Below are 22137 nucleotides of genomic sequence, written 5' to 3' on the forward strand. Positions count from 1 at the left end.
GTCATTTACAGTTTGTCTCTTTCACTCTCTGATGCAAAGTTGGTGACACAACACAGGCTTCCTCCTTCGGTCCCTTTGTTTTTTAGTTATGAAGGAATCAATAGAAGTACTGTGGTTCTGCAAAGAAAGTGGCAGATTTATTAAGATGTATTATTTATCATGTTGTATATATGTATGTGTGTGTGTGTATGTATGTATCTATCTATGTATGCGTGTATGTATTATTATTATTTAGGAATCTGTATGGATAAATTGTAACATTATTCATAGTACATTTATCTTTTGTGTAGTTAAAATGAAATGCTAATTTAGTCATATCAATACATTGTTATATATATTTTGTTATACTATATTTATATTTAGTTCTTTCATGTACAAATATACTGTACATCTGTAATTATTGCTATTGTGGTAGTCATGGTTGTTGGTATTACATAAAAGCTCTTGTAGCGTTTGATAATTATTATTTAAAAAGGATGTAATTGTAATAGAAACCCTTTGTCCCTACATTCTGGGCAAAAACGCCAAGGCCATCAGTATAAGGGCCATTTTATTATTATTTATACTTTTTTGGTTAAGTGATGTTATGTTCATAACGTTATGTTACACATTGTTTGTTTTTTATACATTTCATATGTAAAAAAGTATAGCATACAAAACAAACAACCGATTAACTAAACAAACCCATAAATGAACATAGTAAATCCTTAAAGTAGTGTTTATTTTGTGTTGATTTAATTGTTAAATATATATATTAATTAGTGATTAATCTGAGAACCCGCATATGGTATACAAACTAAATTATGGAGTGATTAAAAGAAAGCAGTGTAATTAATTTTAAAGATTTAGTCTTAACTCTTCATTAAGTGGCACCGGAAGCTGGCTACCGAGGCTTTTATTTTGTTGACTGCTTCCGGTTTCATCTGAAGTTTCAGTTAACTTCATTGAAGAAATACCTCGCGCTGCCACACTGTGATTCATTTTCGCTTAACAGACAACCAGGAGCTGAGTGTCTGCGGTTGGTGTTTTCAGGTTCCCTCTGTGTGTCGTTATGTCACCGTCTTTATTTCTCTCCTGAATAATTGGATATAGGAAAACCTGAACATTTAGAAATGGACCCGGAAGTCGACCTCCAGCAAGCAGGTTGGTGACTTTTAGTAAAGTGTAATAATTGTTTTGCTGTATTTTGAATCCGCTGAACTAACTTCTAACGTTAACATTATCTAATCTCATTATCCAATTGTTTTTTTTTTACTGTTCCTTTACTTTTATTAATTTATGTTTTTTCTGTTCACAGCAGACAACAGCCCTCCAGCTGAAACAACAGGTCCTCCTCCGAGGATGACAAGACAGCAGATTCTCACCTTAATATCAATGGCATCTGTCAACTTTAGCTCAATGATCTGCTACTCAATATTAGGCCCATTTTTCCCCAATGAGGTAATCCAAAACTATTCCACATAATGTACAAATAGCATGAGTTTAGGGCTTTGAGGAGCACTGATGGCATTTTTTATTCAAAGTTGTATTAGCTTTTGAAAGTAGACATAATAAATTCTTCCTCTTTTGAATGAAAAGTTAATTCATCAGCAATAAAAAAACATCTTTAGTTAATTCAACAAACTCTGGTGGCTGATGTTAGCAAACTTTACATGAATATTTCTGAGTATCTGTCACTACTGTGTCAGTTTTTAAACATGCAGTAGTGACTGTTACACCGTTACACTATGTCTTTTTAGGGACTTCAGTGAAAATGACCCTTTAAAGCTCACTGGCTCATTCAATCACAGGCCCTGACAAGTAAACAAATAAAACTAATTTAAGCATCACAGAAGCCGCTGCTCAGCAAAGTTACATATGTTAGCTTTAATGGTCAATAAATAATTTTGCTTAGTTTTTAAGATCAGTTATTTGGCATTATTAAGAAGAAATTTTGGGTTGCCAGGTTGAGAAAATCTCAGTGGCTGGTGTTTAAACCTTCTATTTGGTAATAATGCAGTTGCAACTTATGTTAATCCATTACAATTGTTTTTCTTCATACATTTTTTTCTTCCAGTATTTCTGCAGCCCTTTTACAACCCTTTTTTAAAGGGTGCCCTGCTAGAAAGTGGGCGTTTTACTGCATTGATTTGTAACAAGCATTAGCATTTTAATGTCTTGTTTAATGTGCACTTAAGTCTGTCATCAGTGATGTAAACAACCAAACAGGACCACTATAGAAAAAGTGAAGACACAACAGCAAGGCTGTGTGTCTTGAAAAAGCATCGGTAATACGTGTAATATGCTTTACCCAAATAAAAGAGCATATAATACATATTATACTGAGAGAGTGTATACTTTAAATCCTGGTCATTTGCATAACAACTGCACAGACTGTCCAGTCTATTACTAACTCATTAAAATACACACTGATGAGATAGCTGCTATCAAATAGACTAATAAAATATAACAGGACATAACCTTTGGGCTGTTGTGGTGACTCAAGATAGGTGATAACTGAAGCAAAGGTTAGGGTGCAGTGGAGTATTAAATACAATAAGGTTTGATTAGGTATTAATGCATTATTTTTAGCCATCTGCTCCTCTATCAATATGTAATCCATGTATTGACCATTTGTGTTATTAACTTTACATATTTATGTTACTCAGACGGTGTGAAATAAGACCAGTAGATACCTAACATGTATGTTTCCACACAGGCAGTGAAGAAGGGAGCCAGTCAAACTGTCATCGGCCTCATATTTGGCTGCTACGCTGTCTGCAATTTAATTGGCTCATTGATCATGGGGAGATACGTAAGTGCATACGGCTTATTTCTCATCAGTATGTGAAGTGGTGGCTTGCTGTTATTCACGGTAACTCACTCTCTCTTTTGTCGTCCTATCAGATTGTCCAGATTGGTGCAAAGTTCATGCTTGTGGCGGGTCTTTTTGTGTCTTCAGGCTGCACCATCGTGTTCGGGTAAGTGATGATGATGACCAAATGATGATTTCACTCGGTCTGCATTTGTTCCAGTGTTTCCAGTGAGTCCTGTTTGACATGAGTTCGTTTCTTGCAGGTTACTCGACCGTGTTCCCGCGGGAGCCACTTTCATAAGTCTCTGCTTCGTTGTGAGGTCGATAGACGCCTTCGGCTTCGCCGCAGCTATGACCTCCACTTTTGCCATGACAGGAAAAATATTTCCAAACAATGTGGCAACTGTTTTGGTGAGAGCAGACAACGCTTGTGCTTCGGGGCATGTTGTTTAGACATTAGAATCACGAGAAAAACCCAAAAAAAGGCATTATGGTCGGTGTTGTTTTGTAACTCCCGTTGTCATGGAAAATAATAACTATCTTCTGGCATGTGTAGTAAAACATTTTATCCTGACAAATTGCTGCAATTCTCTCTGTTTAGGGTAGTTTGGAGGTTTTCACAGGACTTGGTCTTATTCTGGGGCCGCCACTCGGAGGGTTGCTCTACCAGTCATTCGGATACGAAGTCCCTTTTCTGCTTCTTGGGTGTTTACTTCTGATTATGGTTCCTTTCAACATATACGTCTTGCCCAGCATCGGTAGTAGTTTCATCATATTATGTATGTCATTTCTATAAATTAGTTGTTGTTTTTTTTTTTCCGGATTGTAACCGCGAGCTGTACTTTGTGCTTCTGTCCAAACAGAAGCAGAACCCTCGAAGGATTCCTTCTTTTCGCTTCTCACCAAAGGGAAAATCATCCTGATGTGCTATGTGATATTCTCTCTCAGTGCAGGCCTGGGCTTCTTGGATGCCACGTTGTCCCTGTTTGCCATGGAGAAGGTAATATCCTTACTTCTGATGAAGTCAACTTACTGTAGAAAGAACGTTTGCTGTGCTTCCTGTCAATACGTTTTGCCTCTCTGTTATATCAGTTTAACCTCTCGGCTGGCTACGTGGGACTCATCCTTCTTGGTCTGTCGTTGCCCTACTGCCTGGCATCCCCGCTGTTTGGGTATATTACTGATAAATATCCTGTGAGTATGAAGGCAAATGTGGATCATTCTTCCAGAATGGTAAGTTCTACATGTTGAACTAAATCCCTTGCGTGTGTGTTTGTGTGTGTGTGTTTGTCTTCAGTCCACCAGGAGTTGGTTCATGGTGTCAGGAGGTACCGCCACAGCATTTGGTTTCTTTATGCTGGGCCCCGTCCCTTTCCTTCACATCCAGAGGTGAGCGTGTGGTAAAGATGGAAAGTAACAGAGACCCTCTCCTTTTTAACAGAATAGCCCCACATTTGTTTTTAAATAGGCTTATTCTATTCTATTTATTATTATCTGTCCATTTAATATGGAGTTACAGCCAGCAGCCTGTTAGCTTAGCTTAGCATAAAGACTGGAAACAAGGGGAAACAGCTAGCCTGGCTCTGAGGGAAGGGCACAAAACCTGCACCGGCAAATTGATACGTCATGTTTCAGTGTGTTTTTAAAGCGCTTATCAAGAACACAAACATGATAATAGGACTTGAGTCTTTACATTGAGTATTCATCCACTGTGATTTTGCTACTTTTACTTGAGTTGAGTACTCAGTAGGATGTTGTCTGAAAACTATAATGTCTTTAGGTTAACAGTACTAACTTCATATTATATTCTGTTTCTCTGCTTGTGTGTTTGTGTGTGTAGTCAGCTGTGGTTGGTGGTCTTTATGCTCGGTGTAATTGGGTTTTCTCTGGGCATGACTGCAATCCCCACGTTCCCTGAGATCATCACATGTGCATAGTGAGTGGCTTCACATGTTGTGCTGCTATAAATATAAATATACATTTTTATTTATGTATGTAATGCATAATGAAACACATCCTTCTTTGCAGTGAACAAGGATATGACGAGGGGCTAAGCACTCTTGGAATGGTGTCTGGACTTTTTGGGGCATTTTGGTCCTCGGGGTAAGTTTCTACCGACATCCAAAAGACCTTTTCAGTAGACTGAATATAGAAAAACAAACAAATGAACATTAAATCAATTGTCTCACTGGTTGGTACTTATTTTCTGCCCTTTGATTTTTTTTAAAGGATGTTTTACGGCCCAGTAGTGGGTGGCCTTATCACGCAGCATCTGAACTTTGAGTGGGCAGCTGCAGTCCAAGGAGGCTTGACATTTTTGGGTGTAAGTATCACTTTGTGCAGTGTTTGTGTGCATGACGGGTCCATGTGAGAAATGGACACATGAAGCAGCAGAAAAGTGCCAGAACCGTCTCACTCGCTGGCATGTGAACATTGTCTTCTTGTGATTTAAAAGATTCCAGTTTACACTTTACGACCGTATCATCAGGAGTAAATCATTAGTCACTCATGCACACAATGGTCACTCGGCCGATTTTCAAGCCTGTAAAATGTCGTCAGTGTGACGGAGACAGCATGAGACTGGGAGAGTAGCCACTTTACTTGCATGACATTTATGTGAGGATGGAGAAAAAAACGTTATTCCAAGCCCGGTTATCAAACACACCACAAAGATCTAATAGAGAAACAAGCGCATGATTCTCTTTTCTTAAGTCACACGATTGAAACTAAATGACCACTCTCTCCTCAGGCCTTTCTCCTAGCTGTGTATTACCTGTGTCATCCTCAACAACAACAACAACAACAAAGGTAATCAATAACCTCATATAAAGCTGACCAGATTCATGCCAGATATTTAGATTAACTGTATGCTACATGGAAGGCTATTTAGACTTTTTATTTGTGCACTTTCCTTAAACGTACTGGGTGTAACACTCACTTTTATGTTTGCATTGAAGCGTTCAAAAAGACAGTCGACCAACCGATGAAAGCACTCCTCTCCTGACTGAATGAAGCCCTCAGCCACATGTGGAAGGACGCCATACCGAACCAAACACGATCTCAATGCGTCAGCCTCCGAGTTACTGAGTGGTCTTTAGTGTTTTGTAAATGATACATTTTTGGTGTTGCAGAGATTGTAAAGGGTCATCGACATATTTTCATGGAAAAGTATTAAAAACAAGCCTAAAAACAAACGGTACTTTAGTGTATTTCAGATTTTACATGAGAATTTAAATAATTGATTTAATATTGTGCATCAGTGAATGTTGTATGAATGAATGTAGTCAACCCCTGGAAAGTCCAAACTAAATGTGCCTTTTGTTCTGAAGCTCAGCTGTCATCACATGACCAGGATTTCATGTCGGAGTTACACAAGCCGAGAGCTGCTGACCACATTCATGACAAAATGAAGGAAGCAAGCATTTTATAATCTGTATTATTGAGGTCATAGTGAACCTCAGTATAATTCTACAGGGAGCATCGAGTCACATTCGCTGCAGTTGGTGATTTTGTATGTTGGGCCTTCTTTTCTGACTGAACAATTTTACAATTTTTGCACTGATTGTAAATAAAAACTGTAAATATGTGAATGAAAGACACCTGTGTGTTCATTCACTTTTTCCATACCATGTCTGTGCACGCCATGCAAGTGCCATGATGTTTAAGTTGTGTTGCACAAAAGGGAAATCTATATCCTCTTGCTATTAGCATCTTAAAATGAAAGGATATTAACTTGTCAAAAAGTAGAATATAAAACCTTTACATGCTATAGTTTACAAACCTTCATTTATAGGTAAGTCCACGTGACTGGCTCAAATTAGTCTTTAAAAAAATAGCAACAAGCAGAATAATTAGTATCCTGTTTGCATTGTTTCACAGGTACATTCCAAAAATGTGAGGCAAACAACATCAAAATAGCCCGTAAGCATATTTATTTAAACATTTTAGATATCAAAAGTGTGACTTTACATGTGATGAAACATTTGGAAAGGACTCATCTGTATTTTTATATAGTTATGTAGAAGCGGCGTATAAAAACGTTAAAACTCTTACAGGATAAGAAAATAAAACTACAATATTACAGACGTTCTGTTTTCTATATCGTCAGTAAAAATGTACACATGCTCATGACAATAAATATGTAAAACATACGACAAGAAGTCCTCGAATTCTTTATGTGAACACGTCTTTACATTTCATCGATCAATCTGTATTAAGTACAATACAGAACATTCGGACTCATATAGTTCACATAATCAAATATAAAAATACATAAAACAGAGCGAAGGTGAAAGCGTTGTTGCGAGTTGAAAACAGCGATGCGTCTGTGAGTTTATGTATCGGGCTCGAAGGCACCGTTAGTCCGGCCGGTCGGCCTCTTTGGGAGAGGCCTGTTTGTTGATCGGCCTCTCCTCCTGGTGCTCGTCGACACCGGAGCGTCTGCATCTGAAAACGTGGCTTGGGACGAAGGTGCAGCGACTCCTGACTTCTTCACCTTCTTTTTCCTTCTAGCTCTGCGGAAAAAAAACATCATTCACGATCATAAATTATTTCTAAAACCATAACATACATACTTTGCGGGATTAATAAAGTAACTATCTATCTATCTATCTATCTAACCATGACCCTGTGAATGTAGTCAGGAGGATCTAAGCACAGCGAGCCACTCACCTGGCATCGGTCAACTCTGGTTCGGTGTCAGAGAGGGTCGGTTCAGAGAGAAACCTAAGTTCCCCGGAAGAACTAATTGCAGCAGATACCTTGGAAAAGTAAGGAGGAGGAAAAGATAAAACCATAGGAAAAGCCATCGCACCAAGCAGATACCGAAATATAGATCAGCGTGCATTCTTTTATGCATTAAAAAGTCAACTTTAAAGTGATACTTCTCCCAAAAAAGTTTGAACAAGAGTGTGTGATGGTCAAAAGAAAGTATCTCAGAAACATAGGCAACATACTAGACACGAGAGAGAAGACCCGCATAGGAAGTGCAAGAAATGTATTCACAGCCACACCCTTACTGATGAATAAAAGATATGATTGTAATCCAGGACATCCACTCTGTATTAGTCTGTCTGCTTACCCTGGTTGGTGTCGCCCTCTCAACAGTCCCTTCAGTCACCTCTTCATTGAAATCGCCTACAATATAAAAGAACTCAGCATCTGGCACCACATTTGGAAGTTTCATATACATTGTCCACTTGGACGAGTGATGATTCACTTACTCTGATCTGCGACATAAGAAGCTAGAAAATATCCCTGCTGCCCATTGGCCAGACGCCCGAACCACCAGTTGTCGTTGTCTTTGTACAGCACTTGGATGACGTCACCGCGGCGTACGGTGAGTTCATCGGACCGATTAGCTCTGTAGTCGTGGAGCGAGACGACCTGGGAGCGCAACACAAAGGCGGAGGGCTGCAGTGTGAGAGGGGAACGGTTACATGCGACTGAGCTCGCAGCTACAGCGGATACTTACGACTTGTTGAACAGGGACAGGATCTGTTTCCACATGGATGCCTGAAGAGATGTGGTCAGGATGGCTCTGATGGAGAAAAATAATTTAAATCTTGAAGAAGCAACAAAGGATATTGGCAGATAGCAGCAGTTGACTAATCAGTGCAGCAAACGTTCATACGGTATAAGATTCAGCTGACAAAGTAAAAGACACGTCGAAAAGTGTACATTTTGTTGACTCTTTCAATCAAAACATTAGCAAAAGATGGTGTTTGGTGATCATGAGAGTCTTCACCACCATTGTCCTCACTGCAGTCAGCTTCTCCCGGTTACTATTCCTTTAGTATCGTTCAGGAAGCGGAATGATCCGCAGAGGACTCCTCCTCTTGTGAACAAACGAACTTGGGGGTTTAATTAAAACTGGTCTTAATCTGATAATTTAAGATCCAGACTAAAATCCTTCATCAGGTTTAAATATATAGTTAAAAACAAGATCTAAAAAGTGTATCCTAAAAATGTGGCTTAAAACTGGATTTAAATGTAATCTATGACAGTTTGTTTATTAAAATTACAGATTTGAGATAATGTAAGTGCACAACTCGTCAAAATCTACAACATAGGTCTGTCGTTACACGTTATGTAACAGCCTTACCGTCTGCAGCCTGAGAGATGAAGCTCCTCTTAGACGATGACCGACGGGACTGAAACCGCCTGAAATTCCAAGAAAAAAAACAAATGTTTCATCTTCGACTAGAACACAATTCTGTGATTGTTTACAGAGATCACTTACGGACACACGTGAAAACCACAAGCGGCCCATCTTTGTCTCTGTGTACGGTGTACATACTGAAGGAGACTCAATAGTGGACCGTAATAGTGGAAGTATTTGGTCACAGCAGGCTTTACTTAATGCAGCTATAATCTTGGAAAGTATTTGACCTCACATATCACAGAGCGGCAGTAAAAGTCATTCATTGGTTAGAGAGCAAATAACTCTGTGTGATTAACTGTACAAGCCACTCACGGTTTTGGGTGCTCAGAGCCGCCTGGGGGATAAGCTGCTCCGCTAGAGAAGCGGAGAGCTGCAGCTGGGAGTGCGGCGACAGGAGGGACGGAGGAAGCAACGGAGCACTTAATCCCGTCTGCAAAGAAAAGGCTGGACTTCAGATGTCTGGCAATTTGTTTCAGGCCTCCTAATGCATTTGTGTAATGCTGTGCGAATCACAATTTGAGTTTATCAATAAAAATACACATTCCATAACTTTCGAGACACATTTCTGTGGAATGTTTCCTTTCTCAGCCCTTGAGAGGTAACCTGAGGACAAGCTGGTTCAGACAGAGATTACAGAGAACAGAATGTTGGACCCAACAATATGACCCCCAAGGAAGACCGAGTACACAAATGTGTGTTTACAAAGTAAATACTGATCAAACACTCACAGTGCCAGAATCTATTGTGAAGCTCCTCCCTGTGTGAGTAATGCTCATTCTGTCTGAAAACCAAACACACAAAAGCAGAATATTTTCCCACGTGAACACGGAGACAGCGCTGTTGCAAAAACAGGTCAATTGAGATGTAAAGCAGCACACCATGCTCATCATAAAACTGTGTATAAACAACACATACAGTACCTTGTTCATAAATGTATCCAGAAGATGAAGACCTCTGATGTGGCTCCTAAAAAAATATTTGAGAAAGTGAGTTTTGGAGATTTAGAATTGCTGTATTTCTATATGTACTTATATCTAAGTAATAGAAGATGAGTATTTACAAGTACTGAATCCAGTTGCTCCTTAACACATTGCATTTTCAATGCAAGTCGTGTTGCTTGGGCAAACTGATCCATGGTTGAAGCAACAGATGTGTCCTGTAACACCGGGGGGTCGGGTGCGTTTCTGGTGGTTCTGGTGTCTGTAGAAGCTGATCTGCTCGCAGCTTTCATATTGTGCACCTCCAGCTGGGAAACTGTGTGATGAAGGAAGACATAGTTTGTATTTTGAATAGCTGTCCTGTATGTAAGCGCAGTGGATGAGAGATTCAGGGGCTACGTCCACAGGGGGAAAAAAAGGCACTTGTCAGGTGTTTTCACAAACCTTTGCGGTCGTACAGGTACAGGCGGACAGGCTGGCTCTGACCGAAGGCACTGAAAGCAACCATGTTTTCGTGAGGGTGGAAGGACACGCCGTGGAGAGCAGTGGGGTACAAAAGCTCAGAGTAGACTGCGACTTGGTCCCCTGAAAAGACAGAAGAGATGACAGCTGGAGCCACTGTGCGTAAACACTGTCAAAACGGACAGAAAATAAACACGATAACCTCACCTGTGTCTGTATTCCAGACATATGCCATCCCATCCTCGCTGCCAGAGAAGATGAAGCTCCCACATGGCGTGAACGTGCTATAAATCCTCTCTCTGTAGTTTGTGGCTCCGGTGTACTTCTTCACAGCCAGGCTGAAAGGGCAGAGACATTGATGAAAAGATGTAACATTTATATTTTAAGCTTGAACAAAGAATGTATGTTTTTTTTGGACTGTAACAACAATTATTCTGGACACCAAGACTTAAGTGATACATCATCTTATTTAGTCCGTATTTTAGTCAGAGGTCACCGTTTCCTGTAATTACAGATGGTGCTTTTTAAGTTAAGTCTTATTTACATTCTCAAGTCCATCACCCTCAGGACACTGTCTTTGGCGTGGATGAGCAGGCACCGCCCGTTTGGATGGAGCTGCAGCATGTTGATGGGGACACCCCTGAGGTCACTCTCGTCAATTTTCTGCCAAGACAAAACATGCAGAGTTTCACATTTCTTTCCAGTTTCATTTCTGCCACAAGCAGACATCTGACAAATCTAAAGTATACCGTATAATATGTACATGTGGATCAAACATGACAAATACAATCTCCTGTACCTTCTCTATAGACCAGCGATGACATGGCTGATGCCGCTTGCTGTCGTTTATTGTAGTTCTCCACACAAGGATTAGGCCCGTACTGTCTGCAGAGAACATTCTCCTTCCTAATTACAACAAATACAACAAAAGGAGCATCAGCTATAAGAAGGCACAAGTATAACATTCTTCATTCACATTACAAAAGATGCTGGCTCACGTTTAATAGCCAGAGCACCACAATTTGCTTTAAAGAGGACGGTTAGAGTATAAATACTCAATATAATCCCCCTCATGCACATCTGCATGCACACACTGGAACGTTCCGGTGGTTTCAAGGTGTGTGTCTGTGTGTGTGTGTGTGTGTGTGTGTGTGTGTGTGTGTGTGTGTGTGTGACGGCAGCAGCTTATGATTAAGACATAAGCTATAGCATAAACCAAAAAAAAAATGAAGCATTGCGTTAGTGCAGGACACAGAGGCCGTATGCTGCCGGCTGTAATCAGCTGACAGTCAGCTGATTGAATCGTTTGTTTGTAATCAGTCACACATCAATAACAGCCCATTCTCACTACAAGGTGGTCCATTTGAATGTCACTCCCTCCTCACTCAACAGAGATAATAGTTCAACGACACAGCAGGACACAAAATAAACCTATATGAATATTTTACATTATTCAGTATGTGTACATGCAGTGGACCCCCTCTATTTTCATTAATGACTTATTTTATGTACAGTATATGCAGGCAGAGGTGAGCGGTACACAACATGGACAGGTTGCCGGTTTATGATTGGGTTCCTACACAACATTGACAGCACAATACCTTCAGAGTCAAAACAAATGGAGTTGATGAAACTGTTGTGACCCTCAAACTCCTGCAGCAGCTGGCCATTCACATCATCCACGTCGAGCCTCCACACTCGTACCAGAGAGTCGAAGCCCCCCGTCACCACCAGGTTCTGGGCTGTGGGTTGGTACTGAGCACAGTACACGAAGGATGGATGAGGGAGCACCTTCTGGGCCGATCCATGAAGCCTCTCCACGTTCCACTCTCTGAAGCAGGAGAGCAAGAAAATTGGAATAATGCTGACCCTCTTTTGTGCAAAGAAGTTCTTTAAATAACGTTCTAGTCAGACAATCCCCACTACGGCCCAAAACATGCTGGTAACACAAACACATGGTGAGCCGCTTGCTATGAAGGGTACTTACTCCCCCTGGAGGTACTATTGCAAACAGCTAATACCGCGGTTCAGTCACAAGCAGTTTAATACATTTTTCAATCCCACAAACAGAAACTTACCTGACAGTTCCATCAGAGGAGGCAGACAAAAGGCTCCGATCGTCTGTGGACCAGCAGAGATCATAGACTATTTTGAGATGGCCACCGAAGGCAGCCAAAGCCTGGCCAGAGGGAATCTCATACACTGAAACAGTAAATGAATGGGTTACTCATTGAACAGTATATATTATTCTTATTTGTATATGCTTGGAAGTTGTAGAGTTCTGCGGTCATCCCCAGAGCTGTTCATGTATAAACAGCTAGTGAATTGGCTCGTGATTACTGCTGAGGAGGGAAGAGCAACGTCAGCAGGAGGAGTTTTACACGGACGAGCTGTTGCTTACCTACTACAGGGAAAGCGTCCGTGTCAGCACAAGCAGCAGCCAGCATCGTCCCGGCATGAGAGAAGCGCAATGTGAAGCAGCCCATCCGACCACCGCGGAACGACAGCATGGACTTGTTAGGAATCCGGCAGACCTTAAACAGAGAATCAACCACATTTCAAGGACAGGTTCACATTTCTTCTGTGTTAAAACAACACTGGTATGGCCTGGAGTGCAGTGCTGTTAGCGTCAGCTGAACTTAACATCATTGTCATATTACGTAGAATTTGTTCTCCCGTCTCTTACATAGGCATTGCATAAGAAAGAGATCACTTGACAGCCGCTATGGACAGGAGGAATGATCACAGCGACCACAAACAGCTTTAATGTAAACCTGTGAGTGCTGTTTGTCTGGTTAATCAAATAACAATTCCTAATTCCACCGACCTGTCCAGGCAGCCTGCTCCATCTCAAGGCTGGCGGCTTGCTGTCTAGAGGTTGAGTCAGGGTTCTCTTGGTGACCTCATTCTGCAGTTCACTGTAGGAGGTGCTTCCCCTCTCCTCCTGCAGGGCCATCATGGACCGAATACTGGGGTCCACCTGCAGAACAAAGGCCAATCTTAGCTCCAACATATTACTGAATCCACTTGTGGCTTGACTTAACCCCAGAATATCTGAAACAGCTTCATATCTACAGTATCACTAATACGTTAGACGTCAACTATTTGTATATCTACATATCTATAGTAACAATGTAAGACAGATTACATACATAATAGCAGCTACAAGGCAACAATAAACGTACATGCTCAGGGAGTTTGATGCCTTTCACCGTGACATAAAGTGTGGATGCGTATTTGTTTCGGGGGTACTTCCTCCACCACTCGACCACCTCAATTGTTTTGGGTTGTCTCTTCGCCCGAGGTGGCGGGCCGAAGAGCTGGAGGCGAAGTTTACTGTCGATATTCAGCACACCATTTGTGCCGACAAGCTAAAGGATACGGAGACAATTGTGAGATAAGGATTATAAAGAACAGTTCAAATCCAAGTCAAACCAGGCCAAATATAGTACCTTGAGGAATGCCCATGCAATCTTTCTGAATCCTCGCTCATGCTGGTCAACGTCAACGTTGGCTCTTGCTTCTTCCATTGTTATGAAGTCCAGGATCTTTAAGAAACATTTAAAATACAAAGAATTATTGGTGGCGACATTGAAATTGGCCAAATATGTCGAGATGAAGTGTCTCTTACTTCAAAGAGAAGTATAACTCTGGGGCTTTCGTCCTTTTCTTCGACAAAGTAACCGAAGCGTTCGTTGAAGATGATCTGCTCCTGCCACTCAGGGATGATTGATTTGTTCTTCTTGAAGTCAAATGGTTGAGTCATGATGGGGAGAATGTGGTCAACGTTGTCTTGCTCATAAAATGAGGAGACTGGCCGATGGCTATGAAAAACAAGACAACAACATTGAGATATTGTGTTCATTCAAAGGCTTTACCGCACGAAATGAGAGGTAACTAACTGCAAATATAAATAAGAAATAACTGCAGAGCATGAATAGACGGAACTAAAACACAAAGATAATATATCGTCCTAATGTTACAAGTTAGAGTTACAAATAAAGTATGTACCCGGCAATAGAAACACAAGTGTTACAAACCATTAAAGATGTGAAAACACAATTTAACGCTGAATTAAAAGCTGATCTGAACTGCAGTAGTGTGTCTAAAGAGTGTCCGTTCTCACCAGTCTTCCTTCTTCACATACTGTCCAGTGATTTCATCGACGACATGTATCTTCACCATCGGGTGTGAGATCAGCAGGTCCGTCTTGAGGCGATCTGTTCTGTGGACAAACACTCCCAGCACAAGGCTGTCATCAAATGTTGGTTTCTGTGGTACTTCTGCCTCCGTTTCACTCTCTTCTTTGACAACTGAAAAAAACGGAAAATTAAAAAACATTGTAAACTTTTTAAGGGAATTTTTCAAATTAACAACCAGTTACCGTGTTTTTTCTTCTTCTTTTTCTTCTTTCCCTTGGATTCAGTTTCGTTGTCCACATCAGCATCCTGGTCAGCATCATCATCTTCATCCCTAGTGGACCAAAAACATTTTACTTCAATACGCTGCTAAGAACTGTAGTCTGTAGCCGAATAACTAAATAATCTATATAGTATACTAGTAGATATACACACCTTACTTCCGGCTGTGTGATTACAGATTTCAGCTTTTTCTTCTTCTTCTTTCCGACATCGTTATTGAGTGAAACATTATGGGAGAGAACACTCTCTTCCTCAGTCTTGGTGCTTGTCACCTTTAAAGTCCTCTCCTCCTTCTGTGCAATCTGCTGCTGGTATTCATGCAGCAGCTCGTCCTCTGCATCCTCCACCTGACTCACTTCCTTGGCCTCTGTATCTCCCTTGCCTTTCCCCTTTTTACTTTTCCGCTTTGGTTCCTTTCCACCACCTCCACCATCTGGCACCAAAGCAATCTCAGACTTGGAAGCCTCCGCATCCTTCTGGGTGTCACTTTTGGTATCCTCGGGTACAGGAAGGGGGGGAAGCTCCCTCCTGCTTTTCCTCTTACCCTTTGACGTCTGAGTCTCCTCTTGGTTTCTACTGTTGTTGACATTAACCTTTTCCGCTGTTTCCCGCTCTCTTCGCTTATTCTTGGTGTAGCGAGGGCTGCCCTGTTCAGGGTGATATGTGTTCTGGAGGATGGTCTCATCATCTTCTGTCTCCTTCTCAAGGTTCAGATTCTTTTTTAGATTCTCAAGCTAAAAGAAACAGGGGGAAAGGGAGAACTAAGAAACGTCAATATATACGTATGTAAAGCGTGTTTCCCTTAGTAAGATGTTGACCATTTCAATGACTTTGCATTACTTTCCACTTATCTTGGAGAAAGGAGATTAATTCAACAAACCAGGTGAAACTTTTAGAACACGTACCACAATAGTCTCCTGAGTTTCAGTCTTTTTCTTCTTCAACTTTTTCTTATCTGAATCAGAGTATTTCTTGAAGACTTCATTGAATCTTTCCCGGGTCTTTGCCCGGTCTTCACTCGCACCTGTAAAAAGGTTCCACTCATAAATGGGCAAAGTGACCCTGGACCGGGGCTACATTGAGATACTAGAAGTGTATAAAGAAGTGTATGTTGCTGTGGTGAAGGGTACATTTCCAACTAATACTTACTATACTTGCTTTTTACTTCACTACATTCACTTACATACAAGACATGATCAGCAAATAAAAGATGGTGCATTTTTAAAGATTAAACTACCCAACAGTGTGTAAAATAGTTTAAATTAGCCTCTCCTCGATCAACTTCAACATTAAAATCCTTACATGCTTAAACTTTAATGCATAAATAATAATTATAACAAACGAATGATACAATATAAAACTCTAAAAGGATGTATTTTGCATTATAAACTCACCTACTGGCATCCTCAGCCACCGCTATGTCTCTCATTCTGAGTGCAAAACGTGCGTAATTAATCCAGGCAGGAAGGCTTTCATTCTACAAATACAAAACACAGATCACAATCATATTGTCAGGTACGTTACACATACAAGGAATTTCTCTAGGTGATTTCATGTTAACCTTGCACAAAAATAAAATCTCTGCTGGATCTTTGTTGGTTTGTAACGTGCACAGTTAGTTTTGCATGTTGGATGAACACAGTGGAACAAACCCACATCGTTAGCTTAGCTGAAGCTAAAAACAACTGTTGAGAGACGATATCAGCTAATGCTAGCTTGCTAAGTGCTAACGTTAGCTATAGCATAAGTGGCATTATTAGCTCACTAGGTTTGGTACAGTACGACTTAGCTTCTTCAAGCAACCGTTTGAAGCTCAAATTAAACCATACTCCATACAAATGTGTTTATAAAAGATGGACACGAGTTAGCTAAGGTGTGTATTTATACCCTGCAGTGATTGTGCTGTCCTCCGACTTCACCAACGACGCTGCGACGGTTTCCAAGTCAACCACAACAGGGCTGAACGTGTGGGCGGGGCGTGGTGGCCATGTTTGTGACGTAACGACAACAACAACAGATTCACCAACAGCTGAACCATGGAAAATAACATACAATATAAAAATAACTTTAAAAGTTTACTTTCCACTATAAAAATGCACAAAATCAAATTTACGTGACGCAGCTACAAACACGTATGTTTGATAGTATTTAATATATTTCCCCCCTTACAATTAGAACACAAAAAACTCTCTAAATGACATTACAAAATATATAATGTGATACAATTATACATACTCGGAAGATGCTGTAACCCATGACAAGAAAGAGCAGAAAATTAAGATAAATAAATGAATACAACAATATGTTTTAAGATTTTACAAAAAAAAACACGAGACCAGATTCAAAAATGCAGTACTGATAATAAACTTCCCTTATTTTATATAATTTTATAATATTTGCTTCTGAATAAGAGTTGTGCGTGAAGGGTCTGAGCCATAATCTCCACTGTCACGTGACGTTCCAGTGGGCGTGTCTGTGTGCAGGTTAGGCGACACAGGCAGGTGCGCTGCCTTTCTGCTGAAGATGTGGTCATGGCTTCTGGCTTTTGTGAGCATTGCTCCCGACTGCTGAAAGAATTTTGCGTTTATTTGAGGAAGATCTGCAGAGACTTTGAGCAAAAAATAAGAGACGTGTTCAGGGAACTTTCTCAGTGCACCTGCTTTAGGATTACCCCGGAGAGTAGTTACCTGAGGACGCAGGAGTTGCCCTCTTTACACATGCTGTGTGGTAGGAACATTGTTCATTTTCTTTGTTGTAGACAGCACTGTTGTGGAGGGAAGTCTACCCAGTTCATGTAGCTAGATCTGTAATTTAGGAGGACATACAACGTTGCATCAAAAGTGTATTTGTAACTTAAGAAAATATTGAGGATTGTATCTTTTTTTGTTTTTTCTTTCTTAGATGATGAAACTCAACTACTTAATCAGGAAAGTCTGCGCGCGCTGAGCAGACTTGCATCCTCGGAAGACACTGATCTACAAACTACTGCAGCCATGTTTTATTTACATGTCAGTCATCATTGTGAGTAAATAAATCAAACCGATGTCTATGTTGCTTGACTTTAGCGTGCAGATCAGTGGTGCAAAGAATGACGCTATTGTTTGCGCTTCAGGTTTCTCATATCACTGACTGTCGAGATAAGCCCTCCAACGAGTAGGACTGGTATCATGCAAATGTTCAACTGCATTTTTTTCCCAGTGTTGGCAGACCATTCCCAGCGTGTGTTTTCTCTAGTGTCATTTTAAAGACACAACAAAGAGATTTTATTTTGAAATCCCACAGTTTAATACGTACAGAAGCAATGGTTCATGTAAAGTATGCCTTTTAGTCCAGGTTAGATCCAGTTATATGCAAAGTGTAACCCACATACTATATTTTGCATAAACGTGGCAGTTGACTGATTCCTGTGCTTACTTGGTTGAGATAACACTGTGGGTTATCTCATATTTAGGACCTGAATTTAAAACTCATTTTTGGCTTCAGCCAGACTGACAGCTCATTTAGATTGTGTTTAACTAGATCATTCCTGGATATTCTAAAAAATACGGTTGGGCGTCAAGAACTTTAACAAACTCATAAAAGTCTGCCTCTTAAACAATGTTTTTTTTTGTGTGTGTTACAGTGAAATCCCCTCTACCAGATGCCTTCTTGGAGCCGGTCATGGCCTTACTTTTATCAACTGACCTAGATGTGCAAAAGACGATATCGCTCTCCTTGGTCAATCTGTTAGCTAAGAATAACGGTAAGAGATAAGAATCACACGGTATTTAAATTATCGTCTTTTGACTTTTAAATCATAATCCTTAAAACTCTCCTCTTTATTCAAGTTGTTTTAACTGTTAAACAAATAAATAATGCATCACAGTTTACACCTGAAATCCCATTTGTGTGGATCCGATGTTCATAATTGCTAATCTGATTCCAGTGTGCAAAGAGTTAGTGATTGAAATGGGGATGCTGGTGCCCATACTGGAGCTGTTCCAGTCTGGTGACGCCACCGCTCAGTGTCACTCGTGTGCCTGCGTCACCTTGCTGGCTTCCTCAGGTTTGTTCAGACTGGAGGACCCTGTTGAATAAATCTCACAAAATATCTCGACAGTAAATAATTTGCATTTGTTGAAAGGACATAACATAGCAATCAATGTATTTGTGTATTGCTAATTTAACCAGCCATTTATTTAGTGTTACAGTGGGATTTGATAGTGTATTTGTTTTTGCATATGTGAGGATAGCAGTCTATTGTATATGTAATTCCGCACGCTGCCACATATGCTGTATGAGCTTTTACTTCAAGACATATGGGAATATTCAGAGGAGGAGATGGTGAGAAATAGAAAGAAGGTGCTTCATAAAAGGCCTTTCTGCATCGTCAGTATTCCAGTCTTTTTCATCCTGGCTCGCTCCAAATGATATCTTGTGTAAGTCTGCAGAGACACAACATACCATTGTAGTTCTGTTGCGATCAGCTGAGCATTCATTGAAGGCTATTCTATCTTTTCATACAGAATCAAAAAGTGAAGCTATCATGGTGGATGGCATCATGCCACTGTTGGCTTTAGCCAAGTCCTACGAGCCACAGGTGCAACAGAACGCCACTTGGGCTCTGTTACATCTCACACAGTCAGGTGGGATAATTTCCTTTTTTTTATTAATAGAACCAGAAGCTGCTGTGTTTTGTTTTGCTTTAATACAACACAAACAAATCTCTTCTTTGCCCAGATTGGTCCACCAGGATCTTATGTGAAGTGGGAGCCATTCCTGTCCTGGTTCTTCTGCTGCAGTCCTCAGACTCAGAAGTTCAGTTTTACAGCTGCACCGCTCTGTGCAACATCACTGCAGTTCAGGAGCACCACCCAAAGTTGCTCAGCATGGGGGGGCATTTTTTGTTAAAGTCTCTTCTGACTCTCGTGTCTTCCTCTGTGCAAAAGGTAATTGTGACCTTCAGTGTCTGAGTTTGAAGGTAAATCATCAACAATGTTTGATAAAAATCGTATGTATTTCTTTTTCAGAATTCGACTCAAGCTTGCAGATGCCTACAAACTCTCTCAAAGAACGGTAATTATAAACAATGAAGCCAGAGATTGATGCCATACCTAAAGCAGATGCTGTTTGTCATTTTCATTTGTGTGTGTGTAGTGCTGATCCAGGAGCAGCTGATGGAGCTCGACTGTGTGGTGCCCCTGAAGGCGCTGCTGAAGAACTCTTCTCCTGTGCGGAGAGAATCCGCCATAACACTACTTTCTGCACTGTCGGCACACCCACCGAACAATGTACGATTTCCTACACGGCATGATCATAATAATGATGGAGTTGGTAACTATTGGTGCTGTGTAACAGCTGGGAAGACTTTGAAAAGGGATTTATTAAACTATTGGGGCATTCATTTCCTTATATGTAAAAAAAAAAAAAAAGTGACTGTAAATATGAAGCAACTGTTCTGTTTACATCGTAATATTGATAACATTTCCACGGTTTGATTCCAGGACGTCCTCGTGAGTGAGGGTCTGTTGGAGGAAATTGGTCAGCTGCTTCATCATCAAACATCTGTCATAATCACACACAGCTGCAAGATAATCACCGACCTGTGTAGCTCCAGCGTGGGTCAGCAGGTACACTGAGGCTACAGTTCATGACTCCGCAACACGTGTTTGTAGTAAATATGTTTGCGCAAGTTGTCTGAGGTTGATTGATCCCATCATTGTTATCTAGGCTGTGATGGAAAGTCTGTGTTTATCAGGACTCCTCGGGGCCCTTTTGTCTCCGTCCGTGTCAGATGAGACCTCGCTGCATGTGACGTCATGCTTACATCACCTCATGACCTGGGGTGAGTGATGAATTAGTTCTGTGTGTGTTTGTGTGTGTGTGTGTACATAATAAGATCCCTCTTTTTATATGAATCATTTTCATAATCCTTCACGATATGTCACTATTTCAGATCCACTGAAGTCTAACTTGTCGGTGACAATAACATCAGAGCAAGTTTCAAGACTTGTGAGGTTGTCCGGACAAATACAAAATCCTCAGTTGTCCTACAACAGTGCGGCCATCATCAGCACACTAGAAATGACTGGTAATGTTATGTGGAAGTATTCCTTTCTGATAACCAGCTTGGCTTTGTATTATTCCATATTGTTATATTCTGTGTTTCCATACTATTCCCCCAGAGGAGATGGTCCAGTTGCTGAGACCTCACTATATTACCATGTTGGAGTACCTGTTGGTGTTTCTCAAAAAGAAGGATGTTAAGTTGCAGCAGCTCGGCATAGTTACCGTATTCAACCTCAAGAAAGGTGTGTATTTGTCGCACCCCTACTGCAACAATTTCAATGATTTTATCATATAGGTACCATTGCAAATCCGGAGTTCTTAGCCTGCTTTGTGCCGTCTTCCTCTGCAGATGGAGGCTTTTCCTCTCTGTTTGCTGGGAGTGAGTTGGAGGCTCAGCTCTGGAAGGTGCATGCGCAGACGGAAGAAACCAGACGGCTGCTGCAAATGATTAAGCCTCTTTCTCGATCTTCTGTTCACCCTTGACTTCCTCAGCACAAAACGCTAAGAGATGTGCACAGTGTTTACATTCATGCACATTATGGACAAGCAGCATTTTTATTCTATCGTGTTTATTTCATCTCAAATTTGTATGTTTACAGTCAACGCATTAAGTGAAAAACAAGGCAGAGATGCGGCATAGTCTCAATTTTAATGACATATGGCGTATAGTTCAACTTTTTAACAGGTTCACAAGTGATAGTTATGAGCAGTACTTAAACTATAGGATCAAATATTGATGATCAGATACATTTGTTTTTATATGCTTTTATTATAATAAACTCTTTTAACCTCTACGCCTCAAACTTTGCTTTAAGTGATATAATGAATCAAACAAAGCAACTGTCAGTGCAATAAATGTTTTGTGCATCGTATTCTCTAAAACAACACTCACAAAACTGAAGCAAAGTCTTTGGAAACTAAGTTCCTTAGCAGCTTTGAAATATGTGATTGCTATACTTCACAAAATCAAAGGGAAAGATAGGAATTTACATGAACCTTAACCAACAACCTATAGTCTTCTGTTCTTAGCGCAAACAGCCACTTGAGCTATTCTAAATCCACAGTGACAAAACCGAGGAAGGGAAAGTGCTTGGATTGCAAGAAATATCAGGAATAAGCAAAAAAAGCATGGCTAACACACTTTGTGATTGCTAGCATGGCTATTCCTAGTATATCACAAAGGCAACACTCGCCAGCAAAACTATCATTACCACTGTCTACATCTACTGGTTTTTGGATCTTCATTATTAGTTCAGAAACCTGCTGTACTAAAGAAAGCAATAAAGAACTTGCCCAATATTTGTGCCACGG

General features: G+C 40.6%; 3 protein-coding genes across 4 annotated transcripts; 2 read left to right on the forward strand and 1 right to left on the reverse strand.

Annotated features, from left to right (window-relative positions):
* The first annotated feature begins 985 nt into the window (after positions 1–985).
* Positions 986–6374, forward strand: slc18b1 (solute carrier family 18 member B1). Its single transcript, XM_079175297.1, has 14 exons — positions 986–1143; positions 1298–1440; positions 2699–2794; positions 2887–2960; positions 3058–3205; positions 3396–3552; positions 3658–3794; positions 3887–3988; positions 4092–4183; positions 4635–4730; positions 4823–4897; positions 5024–5117; positions 5544–5602; positions 5752–6374. Exons 1-14 carry the CDS (start codon positions 1113–1115, stop codon positions 5804–5806), a joined length of 1359 nt encoding a protein of 452 aa, XP_079031423.1. The 5' UTR covers positions 986–1112; the 3' UTR covers positions 5807–6374.
* Positions 6375–6529: 155 nt separating this feature from the next.
* Positions 6530–16721, reverse strand: ahi1 (Abelson helper integration site 1). Of its 2 annotated transcripts, XM_079174054.1 has the most exons (27): positions 16666–16721; positions 16173–16255; positions 15684–15802; positions 14932–15512; positions 14742–14830; positions 14484–14670; positions 13989–14181; positions 13810–13905; positions 13543–13728; positions 13185–13337; positions 12759–12891; positions 12436–12559; positions 11959–12188; positions 11157–11263; positions 10902–11020; positions 10565–10695; positions 10340–10480; positions 10018–10211; positions 9878–9923; positions 9686–9738; positions 9270–9387; positions 8898–8956; positions 8268–8333; positions 8017–8179; positions 7875–7930; positions 7466–7554; positions 6530–7308 (listed from the first exon to the last, which is right to left on the reverse strand). In XM_079174054.1, exons 2-27 carry the CDS (start codon positions 16180–16182, stop codon positions 7128–7130), a joined length of 3624 nt encoding a protein of 1207 aa, XP_079030180.1. In that variant the 5' UTR covers positions 16183–16255; positions 16666–16721; the 3' UTR covers positions 6530–7127. The 2 variants fall into 2 exon arrangements, with proteins under 2 accessions (XP_079030180.1, XP_079030181.1); XM_079174055.1 differs by lacking the exon at positions 7466–7554 and having other exon boundaries at positions 7169–7308.
* A 588-nt stretch (positions 16722–17309) lies between these two features.
* LOC306707694 (uncharacterized protein) lies at positions 17310–22059 on the forward strand (the record flags this gene model as incomplete). The annotated part of the gene is made up of 13 exons (XM_079175260.1): positions 17310–17505; positions 17680–17799; positions 18401–18520; positions 18704–18823; positions 19284–19403; positions 19498–19706; positions 19788–19833; positions 19915–20048; positions 20262–20387; positions 20488–20602; positions 20714–20848; positions 20943–21068; positions 21176–22059. The coding sequence occupies 13 exons, from the start codon at positions 17310–17312 to the stop codon at positions 21307–21309; spliced, it is 1701 nt and encodes a 566-aa protein (XP_079031386.1). The 3' UTR covers positions 21310–22059.
* Between the last annotated feature and the right edge of the window lie 78 nt (positions 22060–22137).

Source organism: Pholis gunnellus, assembly GCF_910591455.1.
Source record: "Pholis gunnellus genome assembly, chromosome: 15".
Taxonomy (NCBI): domain Eukaryota; kingdom Metazoa; phylum Chordata; class Actinopteri; order Perciformes; family Pholidae; genus Pholis; species Pholis gunnellus.